This window comes from Dipteris shenzhenensis, chromosome 10 (genome assembly GCF_047967505.1).
Source record: "Dipteris shenzhenensis isolate YYH24624 ecotype China chromosome 10, Dip_SZ_1.0, whole genome shotgun sequence".
NCBI classification, from domain to species: Eukaryota; Viridiplantae; Streptophyta; class Polypodiopsida; order Gleicheniales; family Dipteridaceae; genus Dipteris; species Dipteris shenzhenensis.
In genome coordinates, this window is record NC_141605.1 from 38,152,218 (window position 1) to 38,173,396 (window position 21,179).

General features: G+C 42.4%; 1 protein-coding gene across 2 annotated transcripts; it reads right to left on the reverse strand.

Moving 5' to 3' along the window:
• Nucleotides 1-13,533: 13,533 nt before the first annotated feature.
• On the reverse strand, nucleotides 13,534-16,318 carry LOC147897777 (actin-like). Of its 2 annotated transcripts, none has more exons than XM_087380518.1 (5): nucleotides 16,164-16,318; nucleotides 15,148-15,221; nucleotides 14,614-15,007; nucleotides 13,885-14,498; nucleotides 13,534-13,717 (listed from the first exon to the last, which is right to left on the reverse strand). In XM_087380518.1, exons 2-5 carry the CDS (start codon nucleotides 15,205-15,207, stop codon nucleotides 13,652-13,654), a joined length of 1,134 nt encoding a protein of 377 aa, XP_087236644.1. In that variant the 5' UTR covers nucleotides 15,208-15,221; nucleotides 16,164-16,318; the 3' UTR covers nucleotides 13,534-13,651. The 2 variants fall into 2 exon arrangements, with proteins under 2 accessions (XP_087236644.1, XP_087236645.1); XM_087380519.1 differs by lacking the exon at nucleotides 16,164-16,318 and adding an exon at nucleotides 15,812-15,833.
• Between the last annotated feature and the right edge of the window lie 4,861 nt (nucleotides 16,319-21,179).

Here is a 21,179-nt window from a genome sequence, read left to right on the forward strand (position 1 = left end):
TCATGGCATACTGTCGTTGCACAAAGAACACCATGCTAGAGAGTGGTTCACCGCTTGAACTAAATTCCCACAAAGATTAAGTTTCCAAATGTGGAGAACTATAACAAAACAACTAGAATGCTTCTCTAAGATATTTGCAGAACAGAGAGAAGGACAAAATAATGTACAAAGACCTCCTTGCAAACCCATAGGTGCTACAAGAAAACCTTGAGTCACAAAGCCCTCAAACGAATATTTCTTGAAATAAATCGTTACAGGCTGTATGTTCTAAACAGAAAACTAGCTATGGCAACACTGAGATAAATTCTTTTGGTAAGATGCAAATTAGCAATAAATAGTAGCAAAGAAGAGAAGTTAGATTGTCAAGCAGCTGTTAAAGAATGCTCTTGGCAATAAGAGAAGAAAACCATAGCAGGATAGGTCGAAATGCATTTACATATATAGCTAGAGCATGTTAAAAAACCACCTAGACTTTGGGCATAAAATTTAGAAGATTAACTATTGAACAACAACGTTTTAGACATGTTAGAAGAGAGGAGAGGGTGCTCAATAGGAAGAATGCTTTCTTGGGAGATGGAGATGGAAGAGACACCACAACAATAGGAAAAATGCTCATGTAAGAGAGTGCTCATATTGACCATCAACCTTGTAAATCTAGTCCAAGATACAATCCTCCAATCATGCTAATGATAAAATCTTAACAAAAATGCTTCTTAACTAAGGAAACATGTATGATATGACTTCCTATGTATTTAGTGCAAACTATTTGGCACCACTTACATATCTCAATACACTTGTGGATGCATTCTAACTTGATTGTTTTGGATTTGTAATAAGTAAATAAAAAGCATAAAAAATATGTAGCCTTATAATTGTCAGATATATTAGAGATCAAATAACTTATATATAATAGCTTCACATTATCTTTTTGTAATCTTTTGTTAGTTTTATAATACCTTATATTTTTTGTTAATCAAAGATCCAATAATTTATCTATAGTGCCTTCATAATTGCCTTTTTTTAAAATTTTGTTAGTTTTATATTTTGTTCCATTGGAGTTGTTGAAATCTTGCAATCCTATATATGGAACTTTGTCGATAGATTGTATTTGTGTTAGACTCATGAATATATTATCTGCATCTATCCAAAATTCTATGCCCACTCCCCTGGTCCAAACACCACCAGAGGACAAGAGCTGCCGCTCCTCCCCGCTCCCTTGCTGCACCCTCTACCTCAGCCCGTCCCTCCCTCTCTCCTCTCAGCTTGCTCCCCCGCCCCCTCCCCCTGCCTGCTCCCTCGCCCCCTCCCTGCTGTTCTGCCCCCTCCCCCTACCTGCTCCCTCGCCCCCTCCCTGCTGTTCTGCCCCCTCCTGCCTGCTCCCCTGCCCCCCTCTCTGCCTCTCCGCCCTCTCCCTGACTTTCAGCCTGCCCCCCCGCCCCCTCCCTTCCTCTCCGCCCCCTCCCTGCCTGCTGCTCCCCTGCCCCCTCCCTGACTCTCAGCCTGCCCCCTGCTCCCCCGCCCCCTCCCTGCCTCTCCGCCCCCTCCCTGCTTGCTCCCTCGCCCCCTCCCTGCCTCTCCGCCCCCTCTCTGCCTCTCAGCCCGCCCCCTCCTCTCCCTCTCCTCCCCCTTCCCTTCACTCCCCGCTCCCTCTCCTCCCCCTCTCAGCCTGCCTCGCCCCCTCCCTGCCCCTCCCTCTCCTTCCTCTCCCTCTCCTTCCTCTACCTCTCCCTCTCCTTCCTCTTCTCTCCCTCTCAGCCCTCCCCCTCCCAGCCCACGCCCTTCCAGCTTCTCCTTCCTCTCCCTTTCTCTCAGTCTCTCCCCTTCAACCCTCCCCTTCTTTCCCCTTCCCCCTGCTCCCTCCTTGCCTCCTTTCCCTTTCTTCTGCCCCCCTTTTCTCCCGCAGCTTTTTTTGGAGCGGAAGGAGCCTTTAATTTGTTAGAGTCGGCCTCCTCACCTCGATTGGCGATGGATACTCCGTCAGCCAATCCTACTCCACCTCCACCGGCCGCGAAAACTATTACCTTTTCTAAAGACGAGTTGCAGCAGCTCAAGAAGGATGTAGAGATTGAATGCTCTACCACGTTGCTAGCACGCATCTTCAGGTCTCACCCCTCCAGATCCCAAGCCAGAGACTGGATGCTTGCGGCTCTCCCCCCAAACCTCACTCCTCGATTGTTAGATGTCCGTCTTCTGGGACGAGGTTTTTTCCAGGTTGTTTTTGACACTACAGAGGCTGCGAGCACTGTGCTCAAGGCTGAGTTTTTACACCTGGGACACAGGAAGATCTTCTTTGAAGCCTTTCATATTGGTTTCGACCCAGTGGAGGCAGATAAGAAAATCTTCTCGCTCTTCATCAGATTCCCCGGGCTTCCCCAGGTTTACCATCGACTTCTTTCTATTATTGGGGAGCATTTTGGCGCAGTTGCTGAGATACCACCCCTCCCTGGGTTGCCATTGACTGCAGCAGAGGCAACCAAGGCTGATGGGGTTCCTAGAGTTAGGGTCCTTTGCAAGGATCCTAACCTCAAGTTGGATCACGTTATGATCCAGTGCCCGGATGGTTCCTTTTTTCGCCAGAGAGTAGAGATTTCAGGCAGACAGGACCAGTGCAGGATTTGCAGGACCTCTGGACACTTTGCCAGGGATTGCCCCAGGAAGAAGAAAAGGCCCAAGAAGCCCTCTGGTATAGCTACCGCCCCATGGCCTTGACAGGGGGGACAGGGGGTGGTATAGGTCCAGCACTTGCTCCTCGGCCTCGACAGAGGGGTGGTACAGGTCCAGCACTTGCTCCTCGACCTTCACATGGTGGTCCTCCTCAGATTGGTGGTGGTACAGGTCCAGCACTTGCTCCTCGGCCCCGACAGGGGGGTGGTACAGGTCCTTCACCTGCTCCTCGACCCCCACCTACCTCAGGAACACGCGACGCTCTCCAGTGGGTTCCGGTACATGTGCAGATCCCTCCTTCAGTTCATGAGGGTACTTTAGTGGACTCTGCTTCACCTCGAGCTATCCCTCCAGTCTCACCATGCACAATCCGAGACGTTGAAGCTTCGACCTCCTCCCCGGTTGCAGCTTCTTCCCTAGATCCAGTGGTGCCAGATGCTCTTCTTGAGGCAGGAGAGGTCTCCGCGGCTGGGCAGATACAGGATAGAGAGCATTCCTCACTTCCTCCCTTGGATAGGGGGAAGGGGATAGCTTACACTATTGATCCTCTTCCCTCACAGATCCTTCGCACTCCTGTGTCTGGCTTGCTCCGCAGGAACTCGTTTTCAGCCCTGGCAGAGGGTTCAAATTTCCCAGAGGAGGAGTTTGTGCCCGCTACTTTTGGGGAGCCAGTGATTGGGTTTCCTATTGATAGGGCTTCTTCTTCAGGTGCCAGGATTCTTTCCCCTGTTGATTTTCCACCACTTGGTTCCGAGCAGGAGGTCTTCCCTTGTTGAGGGGTTTGTTTCCGCCACTAGGTCGGGTAAGGTGTTCCACTCTACATCCTCCCATCGATGAGGATTATTAGTTGGAACATACAGGGCCTAGGTGGCGTCCCACATCGCCGTCGTAGACAGCTGATCCGGGATCAGCTTCATCCAGGTGTTACTGGGGGTTCCATTGATATATTATTTATTCAAGAGCACAGGCTAGATTCTAGAGATTGTGCCAAGTTAGGCAAGTTGCTTTCTGGCCATACTTTTTGGTCGCCTGCCTTGGGCACCAGGGGGGCACTTCTATTTCAGTTTCGCAGTCGGTTCTCCCCTTAGTTGTTGGGCACGGAGTCATTATTCCCTCTAGAGCTCAGTGGATTATTCTTTTGATTGGAGGGCGTAAGGTTGGTTTCCTTAACCTATATGCCTCCAACATTAGAGGGGAACGTGTCCTTATGTGGAAGACTTTGCTCTCTTGGGCCCCCATTGTGGATTCATGGGTGATTGGAGGTGACTTTAACATGGTCGAGTTACCTCAGACAAAAAAGGGGGTAGAGAAGGCGGACTTCACTCTTTGGAGAGAGCAGCTGGGATGCCTTCCTTTTTCATTTCTGTGGCAGAGATACTTGGTGTGATGATGCCTTTCTTATTCAGCCACAGTCCCTCCTGTTCTCTTGGTCGAATAGGAGGCAACAGATGCCTATTCATGCACGCATTGACAGATTCTATGTAGATGACTGGGCACTAGACAGAGGTGGATCGGTATGCATTGCTGCTGGGGTTTCCACTTCAGACCACTTCCCTGTTGTGCTGGCTATCTCAGAGCCTCACTTGAGAGGCCGGTCTGCCAGCATCAGGATTCCAGATGTCTTTTACACAGAGGAGGACCTTACAGAGGCAGCCCTGCAGATATGGTTTGCTCATGTCCAAGGTGGGCAGCCATATCCATCACATGTAGCCGCTGCCCTTTCTGGTATTACCGACTTCTACCGCTCAGTTGCTTATACCAGGAGACGAGATATTCTCAGACGTGAGATTGGTGTTCGCCAGCAATTGGCAGCTTTGCAGAGGGAAGAGCAGAAACGGCCTTCAGATGCTTGGATTCAGGAGCGCCTTGCTGCAGCAAGGGCTCATCTGCAGTTATTGGCTTGATCAGAGAGCAGAGTATGCCTTTCATGCATGGGATTCCTTCTGGAGTCAGATGGGTGGTAGAGTCAATAAACACTTTTTCTCTACTCTTGGCCCTAGACATAGTAGAGAGAGTGTATCCCAGCTTATTGACTCACATGGGCTTTTACAGACAGAGCCTGATGATGTCTTACGCATAGCTTCATATTTCTATGCCACCCTTCTTACTGCTGATCCTGAGACACACGATAGAGAGGATGCTAGACAGGCTATTTGGCATAGCATCCCTGTGTTGGTGAATCCGGGTATGCATGTTCTACTCGACGCACCTTTCACCAACACAGAGTTCAGGACTGCACTTTCAGCCCTTCACAAGGGCAAGTGTCCAGGTTCAGATGGCCTTACCCCGTCTTTTTCCATTGCATTTTGGGATATGATTGGAGACTATATTACTTCAGCCCTGCAGGCTATTTGGGACTTTGGCGATATGCCTGGGTCGCTTACAGAGGGTCTCATCCACCTTATCCCAAAAGGAGGTGGAGGAATTTAGTGTCCCAGTGGAGGCCTATCACACTTTTGGGGACTTGTTACAAGATTCTGGCCAAGGCTATCAGCCTCTGATTGCAGCCACTTCTCCCTGATCTCATTCATGACACTCAAACGGGATTTGTGCATGGCAGAAGCATTTTTTATAACATTTTTTCTTTCTGGGAAGCTTCAGAGTGGGCCATGCAGAGTGGCTAGAATCTTGCCATTCTACTTTTGGACTTTGAAAAAGCTTATGACAGAGTAGATTTGGGGTTTTTTAGAGGGCACCCTTCTACGCTTTGGCTTTACTGATGCTTGGATCAGAGGTGTTTCCTCTTTGTACAGATCAGCCCACAGCCAGGTACTTATTAGTGGGGTAAGGGATGAGAGATTTCGAGATCAGTCCGTCAGGGATGCCCCCTTGCTCCTTTCCTTTTTTTGTTCGTGGCCGAAGCTATGAGTATCTATGTTAGATCTCAAGCTAACATCTTTGGGATGAGACTTCCCATCAGAAGGGAAGAGGAGCTACTTGACAGTGAGTTGGCTGATGACACAGCAGTTTACTTGGATGCCACTCCACAGACGCTCACTTCTTTCAGGACAGCATTGGATTTATTTTGCTTGGTGGCAGGGGCGCAGATAAATTGGCATAAATCCAATGGCTTTTGGATCAGTGATGAAGACACTCCAGTTTGGGGGCTTGACATAGGATTCACTTGGGTTCAGAGGGGTGTGCCTATCAGGTATTTGGGCTGCCAGGTCGGCTTGGATATTTCTACCACGTAGCAGTTTGCTCCCGTTTTGGAGAGCATCAGAAGGAAGCTTCTTTTTTGGAGCTCAGCCAAGCTGGATCTTGCCTCTAGAGTTGTGGTGGTCAACCAGGTCCTCTTGGCCACAGCTTGGTTTGTTTATTCATGTTGGTGCCGTTCTAGGGACTGCATCATTCAACTCAGAAGACCGATCATAAACTTTCTCTGGAGTGGGCTTGATGGCACAACAGATGCCTTAGCCAGGGTGGCTTGGGAGACCCTCATCCTCCCTACACAGGAAGGGGGTCTCAATATTATTGATTTAGATTTACAGTGCAGAGGTTTACTTTGCAAGATGGTGGTGCGGGGACTTATGCCAGGGCAGGAACTGTGGAAGGAATTTCTTATTAGCAGCATACAGAGGTGCACACCTTCTTCAAGAGGAGACTGTATGAGCAGTGCTAGATGGATCTTCACCATAGCACACCTCAGGTCACCTTCGTCCCCTCTCATGGTTGCCATTATGAAAGCTTGGGCCAGTTTCAGAAGCACTCTTCGGAGGATTCCTCCCTCTCGGGAAGAGATTGATAGGCAACCCATCATGTGGAATGACAATATTTTAGATGATCATGGTAGACCGCTGGGTGCCTCACTCTACATGCAGTGGTCCAGGTGGGAGAGGGGACCTGCTTCTTCTATGGGGTCTTGGAAAGCTTTCCGCAGGCTTCCAGAGGAGACCAAATCAAGGTTGACAGGACATCTCAGAGGGAGTGCAGGGAGGATCTTGCAGATTGAGGCAGCCCTTCCAGAGGTTTGGGTAGACACAGATGATATGCCACTCACTTCCTCCACTTGGGCAGGTACTTTTTCAAGAGGTAGGGTTCCGCTTCAGGTTTTGGCCTTTCGAGATGCACAAGAGGATGCTTTGGTTTTTAGTGTCCAAGATGGTGGCAGATTGCTCAGGTCCACAGAGGACATCTTGCTTGAGTCTGCTTTTCAGCCTATCAGGGTTGTAGGTCTTTTGATGCAAGGATCAGATTCAGAGTGGTTCCTAGACCCAGACCCCCGGCTACTCTCCATCGGGTCTTGGAGGCTCTGGCTCTATGGGGGAGTTCCCATCAGGTATTTGCAGTGGGACCCCAGAGAGTGGGAGTGGATTGATGCAGGGCATCGAGAGAAGAGCATCCCCTTCTTTCGTTACACGGTCAGTAATGCCAGGAGATATCAGATCAGTAGTAGAGGTTGGAGACCCTCCAGAGTTCCTCATTGGGAGACTTTTGGTATTACTGTGGATCAGCAGAGGTGCTTCTAGAGGAGGCTCTGGAAATCCCACAAGAATAGAAAGATCACTATCTTCTTTTGGCTTTCTATCCATGGAGGGATTGCAGTGAACCTTTGGAGGTCTAGGTTTGGAGCCGACCCTACATGCCCTCGATGCCTTTCTGCTTCGGAGTCTATTCAGCATTGCTTATGGGATTGCAGACAGGCGAGGATGATTTGGATGGGGGTAGCCAGAATTTTCAGTCACTTTGCCCATTCCCCACTTTTTATTTATAACATGGGGCTCGGTGGCTTGGCTTTCTCTTACAGGACCTCAGGTTTTCTATGAGGGAGTTGACTCCTCTCGGGCCATTTCGGTTCGACGTCATCGGATTGAGTCCTGTTCGTTGGATGTGGTACCACACCTTCCTTTTATAGCTGTACATGCCTCTGTGGATACTTCTTGGGAGATTCTAGCGAGCATAGCATCCTAGCATATCTGGAGAGCCAGATGCACAGAGGCTTTGGAGGGTACTCAGGTTCATCCCTCGCATACATTGGCTAGTATCTGGACAGACACTGGACAGACATCGTACATACTTTGATGGCCGTATGGACGGGTATGCAGGGGGACTCCCGTGCAGCCTCAGCTAGGAGGGCTTCTTTCTTCAGGGAATGGAAGGATTCTCCTTTCTTCTCTGAAACTACTACAGGGTTGAGGTGGCACTTTCAGCCTCAGCCTTGGTTGTTTTCCACCTCACTCTGAGGGGGTTTTTATTTATCCTCATGATTTCATGATGTATTCCGCTTTGAGCTTGCTCTCGCGGGTTTTTCTTCTTACTTAATAGAATTCTTTTTCTTGGGAAAATAAAAATTCTATGCCTAGATACACGTGCATGAGTCCAAGGTCTTTCATGTCAAATCTTGCAAATGGATATTTCTTTAGCTTTGTGATGAAATCTTCATTGCTTTGTAGCACTATAAGATTATCTACATACAAAAGTGCAACGGCTAGTCTTCCCTTTAAACTTTGTAGTACTAACGTATGATTTGCATTGGACTGATGTATCGTAGATGAGCAAAAATATGTGTCACTTCTGCTAATTTTTGGGTGCTTGTTTCAAGCCCAATAAACTCTCTTCAATTTGCACACTTTGTAGTGTTTTTCTTTTTCCATATGGCCTTATGGTTAATGCTTGTATACCTCTTCATTTAGGCTTCAAAATGCATTTTTTGCATCTACTTGGTACATACTTCACTTGCTATTGGCTGCCATATACCTTATTGTTAATGCTTGTATATACCTCTCCATTTAGGATTCCTTTTGGAATACATTTTTTGCATACATCGTTATAGTTAATTCGTGTGTGTATACCTCTTCATTTATGCTTCCTTTCGAAATGCATTTTTTACATTTAGTTGGTACATACTCCACCTACTATTAGTTGCCAATGATACCAAAATTAATAGTAAATCCAATTTCCCTATTTGACCATAAGGTTCTCGATAGTCTTCTCCATTCTATTATGAAAATCAATTTGCAATGACTTTGGATTTGTACCACTCAATGGTCCAATCTATATTGTACCTTACTTTATAGATTCTTTTGTTTATCATTTCTCTTTCTTGGTGGGAAAGTGACATAACTCCACTATATTGATATTTTTTCAATGCATGGTCATTCATTATTCATAGATGTTTGTGATTTTGGATTTTGGACTACCTCTTCAAATATATTTGGTTCTTTTGTTTGCATAATTGTTGTAAAACTATGCTTCAATTTGAACTGTTGTTTCTTTTTTATATATGTCAATCTTTACGGTTGCTTCCTTTCCCTCATTGACCTTTTGGGTTCTCGTGGCTTTTTTTAGTCCTTTTGCTTTCTCTTCTCACTTTTCAATTTTTGACTATGTAACTTTTTGCTATTATTACAATTATGTCATGCATTTTTATGTTTTCCACTCAAATCTTCATCACACTATATCTCTTGATATAATAGTTTTCCTATTTCTTGAATCATACAGTTTGTATGCTTTAGCATCCCCATTATATCCAAGTTTTCTCCTTTGATCATCATCATATACATGTGCATATGCTATGTACTCAAAAATTCTAAGACGTCCAATCTTTGGCTTATATCTTGTAAAGGCTTCATAAGGTGTGATTTGCAAGTAGTTTGCAATGCTTAATGCTCATATCACCACGAGCATGGAGTAGATAATACAATAAATTATCACAATTGTGTGCTCTTGGCTTTGCTATGCATGCGTCTCACCTATCAAAAAGCAATATCAATTTGACCCAAAATCTTAAGAGTGTCTTGATTAGCCATGAACATCAACATGGTCTGAGGCTACAATGGCTTTAAAACCATTATCTTTGTAAAGTCTAGCTCTCTCTATTAAGATGCCACCTCTCCTCACTATGATTTTCTTTAACTCCAAATGGTGCATCCTATAGGCTTAACTCTCCTCATTATAGACAATAAAGATGCACGTAGTAGCCTCATTATTAGCCTTTTTCTTTACTTGCTCTACACATGGGCATAAGATTCCCATCCAAAGGCTATGAGATGTAACATAGTAGGCTCCTTAATTAACCAAGCATGGAGGATTTCATGTGCCTCATGGATATTGTGGGACATTTGATTTCTTGTTCAAAATTGACATTTTACTTGGTCATATAGGAAATGCAATGGCAATTCTAAAAGTTCAAGTTAAGGGGTTTCTAATTTTGAAACCGTTGCCACATATAGTTTATTAAATTTTTTGTTGTTACGAAATTTTTTGTTGCCACGTATAGTTAATGGGTTTTTTGGCCATCTTTGGAGTAATTATTTTTCTAGAAAGGTTATTGGGATATTATTGGTAGCCCTAGTCTTCACTCGAGATGAGTTTCCCCTTTGTTTCTCCTCTCTTTCAAATTACATCATGTATAGTATAACCTATTGGTGTTTCTTCATGAGCATAGGTTCTAGTTGCTTCTTTAGGAGCTCTCTTCTTCTTCTTGAAGATTTCCATTAGACTTGCGATATACAAAACTCAAGCAAGAGGTTAGCAAATATTGATCTCTTTTCTTCTAATTTGGTGCTTCCTCCATTAAATGCCACAATTTGTAGTGGGCCCTTTTGCCTCACATCCATATAGTCTTGGCCTCTAGCTACAATATATTAACTACTATGGTCCACATTTGGGCGGGAAATTGGAAAAAAGCCAAGACATATCTTCATCAAAATGCCAATTTACTAGGAGTTTTAGCCATGAACACTATACCTCTTCAAAATTTGTATGTCCATTGGGTTCTTTTTGTCAATTTTTAAGCTCATGGTAAAATAGCATTTGGCACACCTCAAGCTATATTGGGTTGGTCCCCTGGATCAATTGCTTGCATTTGTGAATCCACCACATTTGCATGGGACCATTTAGTGAATATTTTAGTTCTCCTTGTTTTGCCACCTCTGGACATTATCATAGCAAACTACTTGAGAAGGTAGTGTAATGATGAAATTGGAAAAAAGCTAGGACACATCATCAAAATGCCAATTTACTAGGAGTTTTAGCCATGAACACTATAGCTCTTCAAAATTTGTATGTCCATTGGGCTCTTTTTGTCGATTTTTAAGGCATACGAAGCTCTCAAGCTCATGGTAAAATAGCATTTGGCACACCCCAAGCTATATTGGGTTGGTCCCCTAGATCAATTGCTTGCACTTGTGAATCCACCACATTTGCATGGAACCGTTTAGTGAATATTTTAGTTCTTGTTTTGCCACTTATGGACATTATCATAGCAAACTACTTGAGAAGGTAGTGTAATGATGTATTACGTCTTGAATGCTAGCTATAATAGGCTCTACTTATCTAAATAGGTTCACTTTCAAAGCCAAACCCTTCAGTTTTTTCGAAGCCAAACTCTTGAGTACTTGGGCTGGTCACATAGAGGTTGACTTTTAGTTGCATAGCATTGGTTTCAGCCTCTATTATTAACGTGAAGTCTCTACTCATATATGCTCTCTTTTCATGCTTGCAACTTGAACTAATCATTGTCTTGCTAATGAGAACCATCTAAAATCTCGGCGGAAATTGGTCTCTTCAAATGTTTGTGCTACTTCCAAGCATTCACCCATCCCTCCAATCTCTCCTCGACTAAAGCTCTTTCACACCAAAATGACCTAGGGTATGTTTTATGCCATCCACAACATCCAACTCGGTGGAATTTGCGTGTACATGAATAGTGTTGCAATGTTCTCAATCAGCTTTGGTTGAAGTGAATGGTATCGGGACTACATTATCTTGGTCCTCTTTGTTTTATGGCCATTCACAGCATCCAATTTGGTGGAATTTGTGTGTAGATGAATAGTGTTTCCATGTTCTAAATCAACTTTGGTTGAAGTGATGGTTATGCGACTACGTTAAGTGTGGTCGTTGTTGTACCAATAGTAATATATTGGATGAGGCACTTATCAAGATTCACAGCCCTCTTTTATGGCATTTGTGTGTGCGTAAGTGGGTTTCAGTTTGTTCCAAGATGGTAGATGAGTTCTTAAAATATACACTTGTTGCATGCTAATATCTTCACAATATAAGATAATATCAATTTTCATCGTTAACTCTACAATTTGTCTCTTAGGAGACAATAGACCTTGACCAAAAAGCTTTACTAAATGCTAACATAATTCAATCCAAAATATCATCAACTGTATTGTCATGGCCAAATCCAATTATTGGAGTTAAGTTTCTTCAAACAATACTATTGAAGAAGGAGGAAGTGAGTATTGATATAAGTTGTTTGATTATGCGTAGTACCTAATGGAGTTCTCACCTCTTCCCAAATTTCTTCTGAATATGGTGCATGGAACTCCAATAAATCTATCAAGAATTTGGTTAGAAGTTGTGGGGAGCATATTTGAAAAGAATTGCAAAAAGAGAACCACAAGGAGAGAAATCCCCATTCAATTTCAATCTCATGACAATCGCTCACAATGTACACCCTCCATCACGCATATCACTGACATGCTAACACCATTAGCACACCATGTCAGGTGTAGGCTACAATATAAACAAATGCTCTAAAACATACCTATCTACACCCATGCACATTTTAGTGTCTAAAGTCTTCATAGAGTTTGTCAACACTCCAAGGGTGGACAAACTTAACCACAAAGCAAGCAAGCGAGCCCGGAGGAAAAGGCTTATAGAAAAATAATCCACATTCTCTTCATTCAAGCTATGATTGCTTGTGAAGGCTACAATATTTCAACTTCATTCTCCTAAATCAACAAGTTCAGCAAGTTAGGCATTCATTGTTGAAGCATCAAAAAAGTGCTTGGAAAGGCTACTTTTGGCCCCACACAATCCAAAAATGACAATATACATAGATAGATAGATAGAATCATCCAAATCTCATCACATACAAGCAAGTATGATATTATACTTAGGCATTTACTGTTGAATTCAAAAAACTGCTTGGAAGGCTACTTTTGGCCCCACACAATCCAGACATCACAATATACATAAATAGATATATAGAATCATCCAAATCACATCACATCCAGATCTTTCTTCATCACATAATCAAACCCTACTTATTTCTACAATAGACTAAATTAGACTTATTTATGGGACATGCCAAGGAAATTTTGACCTTTCGTCTTTCTCAAAATGCATTATTCTCCAGTGAGGTTTTCTTTAAAGTTACTAAGAATGATGATGTTGCATTCCCTGACCTCATTTCCCTCCTTGTTTCCCAGGAAATCCATTTCACAGAATCCCCCCTTTCCCATCAATATATCACCAGAACATAAAAAGTGTAGGAAGCGGGCAGAACAAATTATAGCTCCTAAATTTGCGTGACAACAAAAGCCATGAGAGATGTTGAGCATCTCTAGAAACCTCAACGGCATAATTAATCCAATGTACACAGCAGGATTAGACCAACCTAGTAAAATAAAAATTTTGACTAGTCCCCAAAATCTATCTCAGCAGCATTATTTAATTGAAAGATGCAGCTACAATGCAGGATTGCCACATGGAGCTCCTACAACGAATTACAGCATAGTTCTATAAAAAAAACAACAAAAAGTAGACCAGAAAAGCAACCAAGCCAGCAAAGCTACAAATATCTTTTCCATATTGTTGGAGGAAAATGTGAAGTCCCCCCCCCAAAAAAAACAAAGATAAAGATGCTCTCAGTATGCAAGGGCATGCTTTGAAATTCTGCCAGGGGCAACCTAACATTTAATCTCATAGAATTTGGAAATAGGACCGCAAACAATGCAATATATTGCTTCTAAGTGGTGGCAGAAGTGAGGCAAAATGGCCAACTCTGAATCCCAACAATATACAAAAGATCTGATTGGAACTCGTACTAAGAACCACACAACCAGCTCCAAGACATGCAGTGCACTCCATGAAACCTACAGCTTCCAACTCAAAGTGACCGTTTTACAAATATAAAGTCCAATCTTACCAGAAGAGAAACTGATTGATGGTCTTAGGAATCATATAAGTCAACTCCAACAAAGCCATTAGAAAAAACTGTGCCCTGAAAATATTCCTTAAAGATCATCTTTTAAAAGCACTTTCGGTGCACAATTGAAGGCCCAGACTCATCATACTCAGACTTTGCAATCCACATCTGCACACAAACAGGTATGATCAAAAAATAAGTTACACTGCTCTTGTTGACAGCATTGTAAAATCAGCTATACAGATTTTTATTTATCCCCTTTAGAACTTGCAGGAAAAGCAGAGTAGACAAGCATAATAGATCAAAAACTGGGACAGAAATGCCTTAAAATGCACCTGCTGGAAAGTGCTCAGTGATGCCAATATAGATCCTCCAATCCAGACACTGTACTTTCTCTCAGGCGGTGCAACAACCTTAATCTTCATGCTGCTGGGAGCAAGAGCAGTAATTTCCTTGCTCATGCGATCAGCAATGCCAGGAAACATGGTAGAACCACCGCTTAGCACGACATTCCCATATAAGTCTTTACGGATGTCCACATCGCACTTCATTATTGAGTTATAGGTTGTCTCATGGATACCTGCAGCTTCCATCCCAATGAGAGAAGGCTGAAATAGAACCTCTGGACATCTAAAGCGCTCAGCACCAATGGTGATGACCTGTCCATCTGGAAGCTCGTAACTCTTTTCCAATGAGGAACTGCTCTTTGAGGTTTCCAGTTCTTGCTCAAAATCCAATGCAACATATGCCAGCTTTTCTTTCATGTCTCTTACAATTTCCCTTTCTGCAGTGGTGGTGAATGAGTACCCACGTTCTGTGAGGATCTTCATTAATGCATCTGTCAGATCACGTCCTGCAAGATCCAATCGAAGGATGGCATGTGGCAAGGCATATCCCTCATATATGGGAACAGTATGGGTCACACCATCACCAGAATCCAAGACGATACCTACACACGTCATAAATGACAACGCAGGTCATTCAATCCGCCCAGTCACGCAACCTGCAGCAAAACTGAATAGGACCTCACACTTGGAACATAAACAAGAGTAAACGGGCATTACCAGTTGTCCGCCCACTTGCATATAAAGACAGAACAGCCTGTATGGCTACGTACATGGCTGGCACATTGAATGTATCAAACATAATCTGAGTCATTTTTTCACGATTTGCCTTGGGATTCAATGGAGCCTCAGTGAGGAGCACAGGATGCTCTTCTGGGGCAACACGAAGCTCATTGTAGAAGGTATGGTGCCAAATTTTTTCCATATCATCCCAATTCGTAACAATACCATGCTCAATTGGATATTTAAGAGTTAAAATTCCACGCTTGGATTGAGCCTCATCTCCAACATAGGCATCTTTCTGTCCCATGCCAACCATAACCCCTGTATGGCGAGGTCGTCCCACAATGCTTGGGAAAACTGCACGTGGGGCATCATCACCAGCAAATCCAGCCTGCCAAAATGTCACCCCATTTCCACACAATGCAAAACTTATTTCAAACTTAAACATAGTGGATAAGTTTACTCTCTTCTAGCTTCTTAATTTCTCAACACAGAGAAAAATAAAATGACGCTGATAAACATTGTCTCTACCTTAACCATTCCTGAACCATTGTCACAAACAAGAGGCTGCACTTCATCTGCGTCCCCCATGTTTATGTCACGACCTGCAACACGATTGTATTTAAGAACAATGTAAAAAGATAAAATACAAAGATCCCAACACAAAACGAGGGCAAAAACATGTGGGCGGTCCATATGACCTTTACAACATAGCTGCTCAAATTGAGAAACGACAGACAGCCACAGAACGACGCATTCCTAATAAATCCATCGTCCGCTTACCATTCCTAATAAACTCCTGGTCCGCTTACATACTGAAATTTTGAAGACATGAGCATGGGCAATGAAACAAATAAACATTCCACGAAAACAGGGGACAAGGCAGATCTGATACACGACAGTAATATGGGAACAAGCCGTCTGCAACCCTGGAAGCCATAGTCTTCTAAGATGGAACGACCCACCACAAAAACTTCACAATGTGAGATCTGGGCCTTGAACCTAAACCGCAAACTGCATTAAGCACATCCGTGGAGGGCAACACACAACTAACACACGACGGACAAGCATTCATGCAAGTTATGTTTTGAACTATGCACATCGGCAGCTCCATTCCATTCCAAATCAACCCTCGGATCGTAAAGTCTAAAGGCCAAACATCATGCCGATCCAAAAGAGTCACCAAGCTTCTTACCCGATCAACGCCGATCAGGAAATCCTGGAGAACACAACGGACAAACCGTATAACAAACAAGCGCAAACCCAGCAGCACCGCACGGGGAAGGATGGCGTTGGGCATATGAGGGGATCAAGGCAGCACGGACACCCATGTAGCGGCCCCAAGGAAGAAGATCAGCAAGGATGTGGGATGAGAGACGTACAGAAGGATGGGGGGAAGTCGAAGGAGGGATCCGAGCGTCGCCCAAATGCGAGAAGGGACCAAAAAGGGCAAATCGAAAGCAGGGGCGGTTGAAATGGATGAGATAGAGAGGGAGGCAAAAGGAAACAGATCTAAGAGAAAGCAATGAGGAAGAAGGGGGACATACCTGAGGAGGAGGAGAGCTCGAGGAGGAGGGGAGGGAGGCCAAGACGGAGCTGAGGGACGCAGAGCAAGAGCAGAGGAATGGGAAATGTGCAAGATGAGCTCTTGGTTTAAGGGAAGGTGCCAAAGGTTGAAGATGACTAAGATGCCCCCCCTCCTCGCCGTAGATTTCCTCCCGTCCCCCCATCCCCGCCGTCCATTCCTCTTGCTCTTTTTCATACACACAGTTTTTGCTTTTGCCAGCTCTCCTTGCCACCTCACCCCCACCCTGTTTCCAGCCTGTCCCTGCCAGGCCTTTAGTCCCTCCTTGAGTTTTTTTTTTTTTGTGTGTGTGTGTGTGTGTGTGGTCCTATCATCTTCTTCTTCTTTATATAACAACACCTTTGAGACCTTGTCGGGGTGGGTTTTTTCGTCTACCCACGTCTCCGTGAGTGCTCTGCGGGTGTTCCCCCTGTACGAAACATGTATGACCTTCGAATGCCGAGGGTTGAACTTACAATGTTCCCACCCTCGTTCTCCAAAACTTTTGCCTTGCTTCACAAAACCAAATGCAGCCCACCAACATCGCCAACTACGTCAATGTTGGGTGTGATCATCGGGAAACCATGAAAATTGAAGATCTCCAACCAATCATTCGTCACTGCTGCTCACTATATGCAGGCCCAAGTTGGCACGTGGGCTTTTTCAAAGGCTCGTTTGGACACGAGGAAACACAACACCCACTCAACATGGGAATCTACTCTATTGAAGCATCGCAAGCCCCTCTCCAAAATTTACACCCCTTAAACAATTCATAGACTCCATAGTCACATTATTAGCTTTTTCGGAAGCTCGTAAACAACCTACGGTTGTTTTCCTCAATTGCATCCTAAAAAAGGTTGCTCCCTAACGTCTTTATGACCACCTTTGTAGCATTTGCTCTCTATAAGAGATGAGTTGTAGCTCTTTACTCCTCTACAAGCTCTCCAAGGTTGCTCCTTTGTGTACCTTTGCAAGAGATGATTGGCAATTCTTCCCTATTCCATCCCTCCATGACAATAAGCTCTCACAGAGAATAGTCAAAAGCTAAACACTCTAGCTCAAGCTCTTCTCGCTCTGATACCATAAGTTCGAGATGAGGGACATGACACTTGTAGACCACACATACGGGTAGCCTATCAAATATACGTCTAACATGATAAAAACCTTAGATATATTACATTTACCGAATATACATCTACCATTATAAAACCTTTTACATATTACATGGACCCAAATTTTGTAATGGGTCTTTTTCTTTGGGCCTGACCAGCCCCAATAAATATACTCCTCTTTTTTTTTTTGGGGGGGGGAGGGGGGGGAACCTATGCATTACTAATTACATTATAAGACTTATAACTCACCTATGCATTACTCTGCCCACACATACAAACCTATCCATTACTAATTAGATTAAGCGACATATAACCAACCTATGCATTGAAAGTTTGGTTGTAGTTCTCATGTACAATAATTATTGACTTACAAGGGTGGTACATTATGAGACGTAACACCAACCTATGCATTGGAAGTAGGTTGTACATCTCATGTGGTATAAAACAATAATAATTGACTTACAAGGGTACACTTATCACATGGCCTAGACGGACATATGGGAAGTATAATTCTATGCCTTTAATATCCCGTCAAAGTCTTCACTCACTCAATCCCTTTTAATAAAAGTGGCAAAGGAGTCCATCCAGTTGCGATCGATTCCTGGTGATCTTAGTGGGACTCCCATTTGTGAGTACAAAGGAGATTAATGTGATTATGAATTTTCAAAGACCAAATGCTAGAGAAACTTTGTTTATAATGTTCATATCTTAATATTAATATAGAGACATTTTTTGAAAGTTAAGGATATTATGTATCTCTTCCCAAGTATAAAAATTTACCATTCAATGTGTTCCCCTTTGGTCTCCTATTTGTGTGTCATATATAAGAGTCCTTGCAGCTATGAAGGGAGACTCAAAACATGCCTTCATTGTCACAATGCTGTTGTACATCATTGAGCTCTTTGGAAAAACCGGCATTTCCATTATCATGTGGTGTTGGTAAACCTTAGTTATTATAACCAATCTCTAACACGTGGAGAAAGATTAAAATATAATGGGGAAAACCATTGTGCAATAAAAGTTTCACAATATCTTTTTCATCTCTCTCTCTCTCTCTCTCTCTCTCTCTCTCTCTCTCTCATTCACATAGTAGTGGAGCCACACTTTATATTTTGATGTTTCATTTACCCAATACCTAGGCTAATGGGGGTAGCTGAGCAATGAGAACTTTGTCCCTTGTACCAAGTGTTTCCATTTTCTCTATTGCTCCCATCTTGAGAGGGTTTAGGATGACTTCCTATAAGTTGCCTACTCGAAATATTTTTCTTACGAAATCCTCATTGAGTTCATTCAAGTAGCGAATCATTCGGCCACAAACTGACAAGACCAATTATCTACACCCTATTCCAAAGTGGAGGGAAAAAGTACAAGATAAGTATCCTTGCGTTTCACTCCCTTGGAATTGCAAACACATAAGAACGTGCAAACATGATCATCTACATCCTATACTAGAGGCCCTTTGAACTTGGGAGTCTTAGCTATAACCTTTCCAAAGGTAGACATAAGGTTTTTCATTTCAAATTATTGGAAAATGGTAGCCAACTTAAATACCTCAAAAGATTGTAAAGAAAAACAAATGCATCTTAGGAACGTATTCCAAGCTTGATCTCATGGAAAGAGAATGACCATCATGTAAAATGAGATGATTATGGTTGTATTGTGACCTTGCCTACAAAGGAGATTAATGTGATTATGGATTTTGAAAGACCAAGTGCTGGAGACACTTTGTTTATAATGTCTATACGTCAATTTTAATATAGAGATATTTTTTTGAAAAGACAAGAATATTGCTCAACATCATATTATTCTCTCTTTTCTTTATTGAGAATGTCTTTTTGCATGTTTAGTATCAATTATTGCAAAATTATACAAGAAAGTATTAAAACATAATGGGGTATACCATTGTATGATAAAAAATTCACAATATAATTTTTCTTTGCAAAGTATAGACTCTAATGCCCAAAAGAAACAATCACTTTGAAAGAATGCAAAGAAAAGTAAGTGATAAAATGGCCAACTAGAAGGCATCCATAGTAAAATTAGAACAAGCTTATCCCTTCTATAATGCAAATGGCATGTGTTAGAACCTCACAAATGAGGTTAATGGTCACAAAATAACTGTAGTCATTGAAGTTTACATGAGAGTCATTTTCTTTCCATGAGATCAAGCTTGAAATGTATTTATAAAATGCATTTGTTATCTCTTTGCAACATTTTGAGCTATTGAAGTAGGTTACCATCTTACTAAAGTAGGTTACCATCCAATCATGTGTAATCAAAAGCCTTATGTCCCCACGTTCTCAATTTGTTGTATAGGTTTCTCTATTTACTGTATTGATATTGTGTGCCAATATAAGGGAAAAGTTGCAACCTATTGCAATCTAGAGTGCAAAAACAATCCTTGTCTTTCCCCTTGCACCTCTAGTGTCCATTGAATCAAGTGCCTCTCCCACTAGTGTTTGAAGATATTGTTTCCATATTTACTTGGTAATATCATTCCTTATGTTTCTTACTTTGCACTACAAATAAGCAAAAAATCCTAGTGTTTGAAGATATTGTTTCCATATTTACTTGGTAATATCATTCCTTGTGTTTCTTACTTTGCACTACAAATTAGCAAAAAATCATAATGTTTGAAGATATTGTTTCCATATTTACTTGGTAATATCATTCCTTATGTTTCTTACTTTGCACTACAAATTAGCAAAGAATCCTACTACAGATGGAACCATTTCCATACCCTTTTTTGTGGTAGTTTTTACTCTTAATTATTTTTTCCCCCAAAAGATTAAACGTCAAAAAAAGTAGTGAAGCATTGGCAAAGGCACAACATTGGTGAGACAAATAGTATTCACTACAACCATAGATGCTAACATGTTGTTGGTATTATAAACAAATGCCAATGCTTGAAAGTAAGGTAATGAGCTTAATTGTTATGTGCATACTTATTTGTATTGTTGACGACAAAAGTATCAATCTCATTTATCTAGGGTTTCGTACATTGCATGGGAAAAAAGCCAATACTATCTTGACTCATTGTAGTATTGGGACCATTCTAGATAACTATATACCATTTTACATTGACAATGAAAATACTTGATTAAATCCAAATTTTAAGATATGTTATATGGTCCCACAATAATCTAAATATGAAGAAAGAATATTTACATATGATGTGCTTGCTCAACTATCTTGTATGAAGTTAGCCATGACCCCATAGTTAAATCAAGTCTTCTTAAAATCAATGGGTTCCAACACAAAAACATCACTTATATGACCATATGACCACAATGACCTCATCCACTATGTGTATAAGTAGGTGCATCTTGGATATCATGATGCTTGAGGTAAAGTGCCTATCAAGAGATAGCTTTGATGGAGTGCACCCTGGCCTTATCGATGCTCAATCAAGAGAATATCCTTTAAAGGGATCCATCATTTTCATGTGCCAAAATAAGATTTCACATTATGTTTCAAGTACATAGAAAAAGGAGCATAAGAAATGAAGGAATGAAAGAAGGATGCTTACACCTTGCTTGGGTTATTTTTCTCACTCACTTGATTTTTCTTCTCCACTTTTTTAATTTCATAAATATAACATGTCATTTGTTTGTTTATTTTGTAGCCTAGTCTCCTATGACTACCATAAGCTCTAATTATTTTTGCATGTTGTCTCATAAGACATCCTCTACAACATTATTGAGTTCTTAATGTATAGCTTCATCTTATCATACATGAGCATTGACTAGGTGGATGAGATGATCATGCACATTTGATTACATCACAACTTTACATGGGTTCAGCATGCCTCCTACTCCTCATTGCTCTCTTCAAAGTCCCCATGCTCTACCCACCACCCTTATGAAACATAGATGCCTACTAATGAG

What these genes read in the sequence shown, in the direction of transcription:
- LOC147897777 (XM_087380518.1), bottom strand. Translation starts at nt 15,207, where the DNA reads ATGGGGGACGCAGATGAAGTGCAGCCTCTTGTTTGTGACAATGGTTCA. An exon ending in TGCAAGTGGGCGGACAACTG is followed by an intron (nt 14,499 to 14,613) that starts GTAATGCCCGTT and finishes TGACGTGTGTAG; the next exon opens with GTATCGTCTTGGATTCTGGT. An exon ending in CACTGAGCACTTTCCAGCAG is followed by an intron (nt 13,718 to 13,884) that starts GTGCATTTTAAG and finishes GTTTGTGTGCAG; the next exon opens with ATGTGGATTGCAAAGTCTGA.